The 13,194-nt window shown below is 32.7% G+C and overlaps 1 protein-coding gene across 1 annotated transcript; it reads right to left on the bottom strand.

The window, feature by feature from the left end:
- Positions 1-120: 120 nt before the first annotated feature.
- On the bottom strand, positions 121-12,355 carry LOC128231829 (protein phosphatase PTC7 homolog). The gene is made up of 6 exons (XM_052945044.1): positions 12,019-12,355; positions 6,317-6,496; positions 5,445-5,643; positions 4,899-5,022; positions 4,386-4,512; positions 121-3,817 (listed from the first exon to the last, which is right to left on the bottom strand). The coding sequence occupies exons 1-6, from the start codon at positions 12,239-12,241 to the stop codon at positions 3,756-3,758; spliced, it is 915 nt and encodes a 304-aa protein (XP_052801004.1). The 5' UTR covers positions 12,242-12,355; the 3' UTR covers positions 121-3,755.
- Positions 12,356-13,194: the final 839 nt, after the last annotated feature.

Here is a 13,194-nt window from a genome sequence, read left to right as displayed (position 1 = left end):
ACCAAACTTGGTTGCAATGCTCATGCTTACAAAATGCTGGACAAGCATCCATCCTCTGATCACCATTAAAACATTAAGCAAAATGACAACCAAGATAAATAACCAACACAACTTCTGTAGTATGTTTCCATTATTTTTAATCATCTTTTTTCAATAACATCACATCCAACAATCCTGTTTACCGGGTACTTGGATAATATGACAAAAAAATATTATCAGCACAAATATATGTACAATTTATTGATTGGAACTTGGGGGGAAAACTGAGCAGTCTCTGTAGAAATGAAAACACAAAACAAAGCTGTGGGACAGTTAATCTACAATGGAAGAAAAACATTTATAGATCAATTATTTTACAACTTTATTTTAAATCCAGCTATTTAAAAAAAAAATCTAATGTTCTTGTTTATGTTTCACAATTTGAAGAATCAAGAAAAATGGTATTTTTGTCTGGCACACCAGTCTGCTACAAATTTCTCAAAAAGTGATTGATAATTTGCAGATGTGTTGACACATCAGTGTATCCATGCTAAACATCGACAAATACACAGTACCACTAGTTAGTACCACAATTAAAACCATGCATAGTGATACAGAACAATATTAGCTCTAATAATAAAATTGTATTTATATCTATATATAAACATATGTTCAATGTGTGACATATTTCCAATTACCTACCGGCACACAAAGGGCTATACTTTGGACAGGAGTAGATCTCAGACAGACACATTTCTTTTCAAAGAAACATCAAGTGTCTGTTTACAATGAATCAAATTTTTTGGGTATATCAATTGTTCTGATAAAGTTTGGTTGTATTTTCTAGCATTGTTGTGTAAATTCAGCAAAGGCTTCGACTGAAGACTTGGAACGTCAAACTAAGACAGTTATGATGGAGCCTTATATGTTGCTGAACAATCTAATGGCAATGGAAAACATTAAATCATCACCTTAATGCAATAATTCAATAACCGCTTCTACTTCTTTATGCAGTTATATAGTTCCTGCTTTAGTGTGATAATTAATCTATTAAATTTTTAAAAATATTCAAATATTCGGAACAATCAAAAACAAAGGTATGCTATTTAAGTTAAGCTATTTTTATGTTTCTAACTAAGCTACAGTTTAAATATAAATAAAAATAATTCTATAAAGGTCTGCCCGGGCCCTTACGGCTTGACCCTGTCACATAAAAGTTTGAAGCTAACAGAGGAATTTTACCCAAACCAGTGGATGGAATATTTGCCAAAATGTAATGTTGTACCAAACATGCCACAAGACCAGCAATGAATCAAGATTGGTCCCACAGCTCTGCCGGAAGGGGATATGGTTTCATTTCTTTAGTCTAGTCTTGACAAGTTGTAATTTAGAACTTTCATGTTACATGTATCTTAAATTCCCTTTTGTAAGAATAGTTAACTTCAAAGAACAAGTAAGACTTATGATATTGGATATCTTTACAGATCAGGTAGGTATATTAAAAATAACTTAAGTGTTTATGATCTACCATCTAACTGGACAATTTTTTGTACCTTTATGAGAATAAACTCAAATTATTCCAGTGTCCGTGTTGAAAATTGTTGTCCACAAGAAGTTGATTGTGCACATTTCATTTTGCAAACATGTATTGTCTAAAAATAAACCATAAGTAAAAAGGATTTAAATTAAATGATTTTAATCACCAAAGCCTAAGTAGGTTTGATCTAAGCAAAGAAATGACTACATTTTACAGTATACATTAAAAACATTAATATCACAGTTTAAAGATTTTTGAACACTTACAAAATATACAGAAAAAAATCTATACAGTGAATTTAAACAGAATCAACATGTATTGTATATGTACAACATACCAAATTAAATACATTTAAATTCAATTATGGTAACATTTTGAAAGCATTCCAATAAAAATGTATAGATCTGTTAAATATAAGGTGCAGGTGAATCAAAAAAGTTTAATTATCATTTATGATACAATTATGACACAAAATAATTCAAAACCACTTTTGTTTAGTATGACTAAAAAGTTTGAACATCAACAATAACATTCTTTCAACTAACATCAAGACAACTAGTTTTGTGACAACTCCATAGGTCATAACACATGATTTTCAAGCTCATTTTTGCTGGAATAGTCCAGATCTTTGGCTAGACTTCCACATACCTCCTATGGCACACACTGTAAAAACTTTTTACCATAACCTGGACTCATGATTATAAACAGTCGAGTCTGACTATAGCAGTGGTCGAAATTAGGCCGAGCCCACAAGCCCTACATTTGTAAAATGCTCTCCGGGCTTGCTCAAACTCTGAGTTTAATACAGCAGGGCTTGCTCAAAAATGTAATGCCAAGCAGTAGTATAAGAATTCGGGCTTGTTCATCACAAAATAGAATTTCGATGACTGCTATAGACTAAAACAACATCACTTTAATTAAATTACAAATAATCATCTATGTTAAGTTTGTTTTACAAAATGAAATAAAAAATGTACAATTTAAAATAGTTATAACAAGGTAAAATTCATCAAAAAATCACAACTAGTCAGCAAGTTACAATGATCTTTCCACTTTCCACAGTTTGAACACAAACTTGAGACCATTCATAAGCATGGCCCTTGTACCCAGTTTCCAAAAAATCATTAACATATATATAATTAAATAATATATTTATATATATAATGTTTAAAGAAGAAATAGAATTCTGGTTATCCCACATTTTGATTTATGTTCAAATTCTTTAAACCATTTTTGTGTGCTCAAAATTAATACACAAAAGAACAGTTGAGTACAACCTTAAATATATATATATAAGTAACCTTACAAGTACATCACTTACTATATTACAAATTCTTCAAAAAACTAACAGAACCGATGAAAGAATATGATTCAAACACAGAAGAAACATTCAATATTTTGAAATTTGAACCGTGCCAGGCTGTAATGTCGTAAAATGGGTTGATTAAGTTAGTAATTATTTAAAAAAAAAAATCGTGAAACTGGTGCCATAACTTCATTAGCAAGTTGTATGCCAAAAACTGAGAGGACATTACTTTAATACAAGGAAAAAATAATTGAAAGAAAAGGTATGTTGAAATTAACATACAGATCAAAGATAAAACTAGATACTGACATATCATCATCTCACTGTATTGTTTGTTATCTAAACAGTGAGCATATACTGAGTGGAAAAAATAACTGAATTGGTGTTTATGTTACCTAAATGGTGTCTGTTTTTGTAGCTTGACTGGTAAACTTACATGTTTTTGAAATTTAAATATGCCAGTACTTTTGACTAGAGAGCATAATATTATATTAATATATTATAAATTGGTGTTTCCGACTTTACATTTTAGCGACCTTTATGGAAGTGTTCTTCAAAAATTTATTTTACTAATTTCTGTTGTTATGCTTCACACCGGCCATGCTTGACTCTGGCTGCATTCATTTCCCAAAATAACAGCATTTTGCTAACAGAAAGTGCTAGTCAATTAACTATTATAGAAACGATAAGATGTATGTATATGCTTTGAGCTAACATCCTCATATTATCCAATAAAACTGTAGTCTTTTGACAACACTGAGTGACTATGACACCAGACTTCTTGAGTCTCCTCAATTACATTCTTTTCATGTCACTTAACATATATCCTCAATTCAAGCCATGCGTTTTATTATCCAGTGTCGGACCTCGCTTCTGATCTCCTCACATGGGAATGATACTGGGCTAGAATGCCGATGATTTTGTCCTAGGCAGCTAAGTGACTGAGTCGGATGATACTCTAGCTACTATCACAGTAATATCATCTGGTTTCCCACCTGAAAAAAACAAACATACACGTTTCAAAACAAAGAGTTTAAAGCCTCCAAAATGTTTGGTCTTTTAAAAGGTGATTTACACATTTAAAGCTGTACTGTGCTTCAGTCAGTATATCTGTTACTGAGTATATTGTTGTATCCATTTTGGATGTTCAAACCGAAGTAAACACTTTTGAACAGAATAATATTCATATTACTGGATATCAACCAAGGTATTACTCTTGGCGTCTGCATCAGTAAAATCATATCAAGACAATCACTGATGAATGATTGTAAGTATGTTTGTGGGCATAATGTCTCGGTTAAGTTCAAGGGTGGGATCACACGTCTCGGTAAATTCCAGAGTTATGCCCCTTTTACTTTCGAAATAGTAAATTTATATCTTGTGCAGGCAATATGGTGACAAAGTTTATGGGCATAATATTTCGGTCCAGTTTGATTGCCCCAGTCACTCCAGAGTTATGCCCCTTTCACATTAGAATTAGTCTTACAATCGGTTTGACTTATCACTATGATGGGTTATCCAAACAGGCAACAAACTCAATTCCACTGTATTCCAGAACAATACCTCGCAATTCTATGCCTGAGTCAATCGCTGCTAGAGCAAAGGGTGACATATAGTCCGGATCAAACGATAAGTCATGAGCCCTCTCTGCAATTGTGCTGGCAGTGACTTTAGACGCATCTTTGTGATCCTGAAAAGTTAATTGTCTATATTAATACTGAATACAATTTCAAGATTCGAAATACGTGTTTTAATAGTGTTAAAAACTGAGGTGCACACAATATTTTGAGGATTTGAGAAATAGCTCAAATGAATTCATTACACAAATAATATTCTGAGGATTTGATTAACAGATCAAATGAATTCATTACAATTTCAATTACATTATAAATATCGTACCAGTATTTGATATCATTTCCATATATCTGTATTGTAAAGTATACAGTCAACAAACAAATTTCTGTTGTTTTTAATAAATGTCCTAACTATTCAATTTTATACCATTCTGCTTTTGTGATAAACAATTATAGTTTATTAAAAAAACTGGTTTTCTTTGCAACAATGACATGATCATACCTTGTATTTTGATATGTAATCAACAATCATGTCTTCGTGCATATTGTCGAAAAGGCCGTCCGTCCCCATGAGTAGAATGTCGCCTTCCTGGACCTTGTAGGAGCTTTTATGGGCTGACTCAGCTCTGTAATTAATCATTCAGACATTAAAATGATGCAAAAATTAAATTTACTGACAATGTTTACTAAGGTAATAATCATAAATGTTTCACTTTGTTTCACTCACTTATTTCTAAGCTATCTTGCGAAACTTAAACTTTGAACTACCATGAAGCCCAAATGGCTCAATTTCGTCTGTATTGTTTATTCCTGGCAGGCTTATACTCCAGTAAAGCATCCTTACATGAACAGTTTGTATTGGTTCAATTTCAACAAACCAATTAAATCCTAACTTTAATTTACACTCTCAAAGACAGCATGGTACAAAATTAACTTTGAAGTGCCTAAAACTTACGGCCTCTTGGACAGTTCAAATCTCTTCATTGTGAACATGACTTTATTAAGTTATTGACGAGTACACTTATTTAAGTAACATCCAATTCAATACCTGTCACTAAGTACAAGCCCCTCTTGTTCAGGGAGTGCAACTGTTAACTGGAATGGTGTGTTGAAGTAATGCTGCTGCTCTTCTGATCGATGCACCACCTCCCCATCTCGGATCAGCAGAAACCCGCTGTCTCCAAGATTGGCTGTGTATATCATATTCTCGGCTTTGTGTAGAGCTACAACACAGGCAGTGCTACCACCTGCAATGCAATAATGTTATATCAACTTGTGACACCACAACTTACTTACAAGCATTATTATTATTTATCTTAATACATACCAAGGCCTTTTTACCAGTTATGGGGAAGACACCTAGCTAGCAAGCCCTTTTTATGGTGAAAAAAGCAAGTTATTTTTTTTTTTAGTTGGGGGAAATATTCTCAGAGAACTGTACTTCTTAAAACAATTAGGACAATTTAGTTAAATTACAAATAGAATAAAATATCAATAACCCAGCAAGTAAATCACTCAGAAACATCGTTTAATGAATCCTGATTTTCTAATAATATAAAATTTATTTTGTTTGTTTGTTTTGTTAAAACAGATTTCAGAGGCTATTTTAGGGGCAAAAAACACGGTCTGGCCCTTGATGAAGTAGCCTGGTATCAGCAAAGACAAAGAAGGGTAAAAAAGGTCCTGCATACTGTACATTTCAAACAAGAATATATTGTTTTGATATTTTAGAACGTTTAATTTTTCATACAATACATTGTCATCTTTTGTCAATTACTTAACTTAATCAGCATGATTTCACTTTAAGCTTCTAAGTTTTGAAAATAAAGCAGTCTGCTTGTTAAAGGTTTACTTGCATTTGCCAAATTCATGCTTAACAATAACCATTCTTTACATGGGTATCAACAAGAAATATGTTACCGATCAATGGAAACTTCTGGGCCAGAATTTCCTGGTAGCTGTCATGGATGAGATTGGCTGGATGTTGAGGCTTGAATTGGCCACTTTTTACCAATCTCTCACATGCTCGCATCAGCGACGAGGAGAACAAAGAAGGGTCAATCCCATAATTTCTCCAACCCCCAACACCATCTGCTAAACCTGAAGCAAAAAAGAAATATAACACAGGATATTTTTTAAATTAAAATTATCTCAGTGTAAGATTGTATTTTATTTCACTGAGTGATCATAGAAAGCAATTTTTGTGAAAAAATGGCACATTCATGATTTTCTGTGAATGATTCCATCTCTTTTAAACTCACTGACTCAAACTATACTGTAGCTATAATAATGAGCGATCAGGGATACTTTTTTTATAATTTTGACATTTCTTATGTATCCCTGTAACACTACGACTCTCTACCATTTAACCCTTTACTTCATAGATACGCAATTTTACTTATCTATCCATAGCTTCATAGATACGGATCTTAACGTTTTATCCATAGCTTCATAGATACGTAATCCTACGTATTCGTAATGTAGGGGCATTTATTTTCATACCTGATGCTTGTTTATGCGCTATAAATTCATATTCATGAAGTATAAACATCGATAAATACAATGCACTAAAAAAAACACTATGTTACTATTTAAAGAATTTCGGAAAATCGGGAAATAAGGTCACTGGTATCAAAGATGCGTAAAACGTTGACTGCGCAGGTTTGTGGGCATTCCTGTCTCATTTTCCTCGTGGAAATTTACACAATACTGCAAGTTATAATTAACTACCAATAATACAACTATATTTTATTGATCACGCGCCTGACGTCACAGGTCATGGTTCGAAAACGTGTCAAAATGTCGGCCATGTTGGATAAACAAAAAATCATCTGGCTTGTATAAACAAAGGCCATAAATCATTATATGGGACATATGTGTCACTTCTGTTTCGCTAATCCGGTCATAAAAATGCGCATCTGCTTCTACAAATTGAAAGTAAGTACAAATGTGTTATAAAATAATGACTATCCCTATTGTTAAACTTTGACATGACCCAATTTAACATCGATCAGCTGTTGAAACACGTGTTTTCGAATACACAAGAATGCAATGTAGAGCTAATTTCTGCCCTTGTTAACTTCAGTTTAAAACAACATTCCTGAATAATGTCATTTATATTTCAGTGTTTGTCTGACGAATCGGAACATTCTGGCTTCGATATAAATGAGTTTGAGACATTGAGTACGACGTCGAGAATTCAGACCTCGGCGTCACGCACACAAGGATACGAGAAATGAGGATTTTTAAAATCAAACCCAAATGACAATACATGGACATGCAATAAACGATATAAATTTAGTAAACAACAACATGCAGGCCTCATTTAGTAGTTGAATAATAACTTTATTTGTTCATTGTAGTGTTAAATAACCGAAAGTTATACATACTGTGACTGTTGATCAACTTGTTTTTTTTCTTCTGTATCATATATATAAATATACCGTGCTTCTTTGTTGTGAACTATTTTTTAATTCTGTCCATCTTTGTTTCAATTCAGGTTGCATTAAATGAATTATAAAAATATGTTGTTTATATAATATTTTGTGTTATGTTTGATAAATAAAAGTGTAGTAAAAATTAATTTTCATCAAATTTGACATATTTTTCTGTTTATTTATGAATATCATGCGGAAATAATTTAGATAACAAAATAAAATTTATATGACTGGATTGGAAATTTAATTCTCTATAAACTTTACATTGATGACTTATTGATTAAACCAAAAGAAATACTAAGAAAATAGGTTTGTAATACATTAGGGTTAAAATTCCAATAATATCAATAATCTCCTATGAAGTAGGGGTACTGATATGAACTGATAAGCCATGAACTGGCAGCCTGAAATGGCTTAGGTTTACATGAAGTAAAGGGTTAACACCGGGCAAAATAATGTATAGTAATATTATGCATTGATGTTAAATAATAATGACAAAATTGTTCAATATATATATACCCGACAGTGATCTGAACTGGATTGAATTTGTCATTAGTCGTTAATTTCATATAAATATGTTCTGGGTCACAAATACCATTTTATACATGTACACAACCTGTCAGATTTGTCCCAGATTTACAGATATCAGGATACTTGATAAACAATCAACACATGTAAGTGTTTTATGATATCTGAACATGTTATTTTGGCATACTGTAATGACATAAATAAATATGTGTTTAATAGTAGGCAATAATATTTTCATAGAAATTTGAATTTATATCAGAGATAATTTAAAAATTGTGGCCGCGTGGATTCTCTGCGCAAGGACCTTTCGCTACGTTTTGCTGGGTTGGTGGACGTCATGAGTCTGCCATATTAAAAAAATGTCAAAAGTTTTGACAAAAGTCTCGTTGATGGCCATTAAGTTGGAATATCTCAAACTATCAATATTTTTGGCATTAATTGAAAAAAATATATGATAAAAATTACAAAGTGAGGTCAAAGGTGCGATAAATCCACTCGCCCGATCACATTTGCTAGTAAATATCGAGGTCAGAAGAGTAAAAAATTAAAAAGTGATGTCATGATGGGTAAGTATACATTCTTATTGAATGCACATGTATGTACTCAGATTCAGTTTTATCCATTACCAGTAGGCGAGTAGTTCTCGGACACTTTTAGAGGTTTATCGATAAAGTATCCTTATTTTAAAAGATATATGATATTCCAATGTTTATAACAAACTTCAGCTATTCTTCTGTTGAAATAATGCAAAATCAAGTGAAATTGAATAATTTAAGTCCATTCTCATAACCTCCGAATGTGGTGCTCAAAAGGGGTCAAATTTTAGTTCGACAGAAGTAGTTCTCGGACACTCCCTTAAATGCATTCGGAACTCCTCGACCATTTTTTTCAATAACAACCTAGGAGCTCCGAATGCCTTAAATGATCAACACAACCGGGAAACATGCGCTGAAGTGATTTTTTTTTATTTAAGATATTTAAAAGTGGAATTTTCAAACCAGTAGGTAATATATATCTTATTATTTTTCATTAAAAACTAATCTAATTGTACATATATATATACATAGACCATGAAGCTCATAAAAATGAAATAAATGGTATCTATTTTTAGCACATGTGTAATGTAAACGCTTGACTTAACATAAATATTCTCGTAAATGCAGAATGTTGTCTGCGTCAAAAAAGAAAGTATAATGAACTTATAGTTTAACCTAACTGTTGCCCGTATTTTAAGTTGTGCTTTTTGCGCATGCGCACTAAAATTGTGATTCCCAGCGGAAGTAAAATTTGATTTTGTAATCAACTGGAAACTTTTGGAATTTAACGTCTTATAATACTTTCCTAATGAAAAGATTTGGTACCTGCTGAAACTTTTCAAACACCTGATTCATTTAAATCAGGTGCTTGATATGTAAGGCCAAAAAAAAAATAGATGTGTTTCTGGTGGCATGGTAAAAAAAAGAGGGTCGGTAGGTAGGGATTTTTTTTTTTTTTTTTTTTTTAATCTTTTATCGGATCATAACTATCAGCGAGTAGTATCTTTTCAACTGCTATATAGGGTTAATGTTTGAATTATCAATTTTGTCATGTTTTGCCATATTGAAGCACAGATTTTATTTTGTTTGCAGCTCATGTATTTGTTGTATGTTGTGTTTATGTACTATTTTGATATTGAATAATCATCAAAGACTCAAGACACTTCTAGTTTTTTTTCTTACCGAAACTTGTGCGTCGATTTTCCCTTTTTCTTGACCATGGATTTCTTCAAAAATATTTCGGATAGTAGCATTTGTTGGGACTTTTTTGATTTGTTTTGATCCCGGCTTGTGTTCGCAAGCCGCAAGCTCTATAGCGATCAAAAAAGAGGAGATATTATTGTTATCATCCGTTAACGCCGCCATTTTGACGCTAAGCTAAAGTATCCGCGAATAGTTTGTGTCGTCGCCGTCTAACATTTACGAATTTTAATATCGTTGTCGTCTTAATTATCATTTGAACCCGAGAACATCGTCGGCGTGGGTCGAAGGGTCATAAAAAAATTACGGTCGGCGGTAAAAAAATATGGTCGGTCGGGCCACCAGAAACACATCTATTTTTTTTTTGGCCTAACTTCCAAAATGAGGTGAAAATCGCGAGTGTCCGAGAACTACTAGTGTCCGAGAACTACTCGCCTACTGGTATATGTTAATTTAACATATTAAAGTTAAATTGTCACGCAATGGAAGAATTATTTATTATTAGATGAATTAAAATGATTATTTATTAATTTAAAGAGGATTTAATATCCCGGAACAATGGGTTTTCGACCGCCTAAGGATTATTTACATTTTAATCATAAATAAGTGATAATAAAAAAATACATGTTTGTGTGTACCATTTAAAGCAATCATTCATCTTTCAAAAAACAAAAAAATAAAATCTGTTTCAATCGTCTGTTGTTTACATTTTGAATCCAAAATGGCGGCTGTCACATGTTGTATTTGACCTAGATACAACATGCTTTCGACCATGACCTTTAACTATACTTCGCATCAAAAGTTTGTGCACAATATTGTTTTATTTTAATTTGTATAACTTGTTAAAACTGTTTAATTTATTTTATTTTCATAAAAAGTAATTAAATATTTACAGTCATATTTGCCATACAGTCACTTTTTAGCTACTTATCACCACAAGAGAGGCAAAGGAATGCATCATCCCTTCTAATGGCTTTCACATGGGTACAAAATGATAAATTTACCCATCATGAACCCTGTTATCACTGGTCCAACTCTGAATGGGCCTCAAATGACCTGCCTAGGCTGCAATATGTATAATTTTATGGTTATTGAGCACCCAAATGCAATTCAATATAGTTACCTGTAGATAAATTGCATTAATTTTAGAATAAGCAACATACCATATTTTGATGCGCTTTTAATGTTGTGCACTATGCTTAGAAAACAATAGGGCATAGGTTTTAGGCATTGGTAGATATGTAAGATCTGGCAAACAAAAACAACACGATTTTAAAGAAGTATTTTACATGTGAAATCATTTTAAACGAAGGGTCTAATTTGGCATTAATTTAAAATGACAAATTGGTGTTGTTTCAATTAGAACTTAAGTTTTTTTAACACTACCATTCCCATTCTTTTTCAAATGAAGTTTTCTGACTGTTATGGTTAACAATTTGAGCTTATTTTTACCGGAAGTGACGCAAATTAGAAGAGTTTTACCCATTTTCAGGAGGCGGTCGAAAATAGGTTGTGGTCGAAAATAGTTTGTTTCGGGATATTTGAATTTCTATACTGATTTTGTCTGTAAAAAGGTAGGGCGAGCTAATTTTGTGATGGGTACGAAATGACCAAACTTCAGAGGTAAGGGTTATTAGTATACATGTAGGTAGAATTTACAGAATGGTGTATTCCTTATTTTTTCATGTTTTTGTATCTTTTACTGTTTTAGTTTGTGTTAGATACACTTTAAGTTTCTCTGATATTTTTGTTATTTGTCTCCTTAGTTTACCGGAATCTTAGAAACTTAAAAGTCTTTCCAGGTCGCCAATATTCACAGTAAATTTAACCTAAAAAAAAATTAAATTATATTATGACGTCACTGATCAAAGGTTAAAATCAGTAACGTTCCCACCGTAAAACGCACAAACCAAAATCGTACCTATTACGTCAGTGTGAGCATTTCTAGCAATAAAATAGGCATCATCCCCAAAGACGAGTTTCTTTGAACCTATGATCGTTCCTCCTGGTGACAAAGATTTAGAAAATCCGGAGCATCCCGTCACAAACTTCAAAGGCTCGCACGATTGTTGTTTTGTTTTGAATTCTGTGCTCGTTGCGAAGAGTCTGAAGAAGTGACGACCGTATCCGATAATAGATTGCATTTCCTTGCTGCGTTCGCGCCAACTTATATATCCATTAGTTCATACGTGTGGTAGATATACCAATTTCAATACGCCGACTTTATTTGATTGACCTCCATCTTTGTTTTCACTCAAACGACCTCTATCGACAAACCAAACGTAACCTTGGGAAAAGGGAAATAACTTTTGTTCGATGTGGCTACGTTAAACTAAATTAGGGTGAAAACGCGTTGAAGTTGGGATCCCCGTGTGTGTTGTGAAGTTGGGATCCCAGTTTGCGTTGTGAAGTTGGAAATACCAGTATTCAAGTTGTTCTAACGTAAAACACAGTTATACATGTTTGTGGACTATGTCCAAAATTGATTACCCTGAGTTTGTTGATCTTATTAACAAGTATGATGTCATTGGTTTAGCAGAAACAAAATTGGATAGTTATGATGTTCCTATCTTGCATGGTTATGTTTTTAAAGGTATATGTAGAGAAAAGTTTATAAGAAAATCTGGAGGTGTAGGAATTTTTATTAAGAAGGATTTGGCTGATCAAATTAAAATTCTTGATTGTAGCAATGAAAATTGCCTCTGGTTTAAATTCATTTCCAGTGATGTAATTGTTGGTACAGTTTATATACCACCTGAAGGTTCAAAGTACAGTTCTATCGATATTTTTGATAAATTAGAACGCGATATTGTCGATATTTACTCAGAATTTGATAATGCATACTTTGCTATAATGGGCGATTTAAATGCTCATACTAAAAAACTATTAGATTTTGTGGAAATTGCTCCTTATATTGCATCTCAAAACTTAGATGTTACTACTAGGAATATGCTCTCCATTGCCAATTTATTGGATCTAGGATTTTCAGTTGAAAGGTGTTCACGTGATACTCATGCTCCAAATAACTATGGTTATCGTTTGATAGATCTATGTAAGTCTGCTAACATATACATAGCTAATGGAAGATTAGGCAAAG

The sequence above is a fragment of the Mya arenaria genome, chromosome 4 (genome assembly GCF_026914265.1).
Source record: "Mya arenaria isolate MELC-2E11 chromosome 4, ASM2691426v1".
NCBI lineage: Eukaryota > Metazoa > Mollusca > Bivalvia > Myida > Myidae > Mya > Mya arenaria.
Note: the sequence above shows the minus strand (reverse complement) of the source record. Positions and strands in the feature narration are given on the sequence as shown.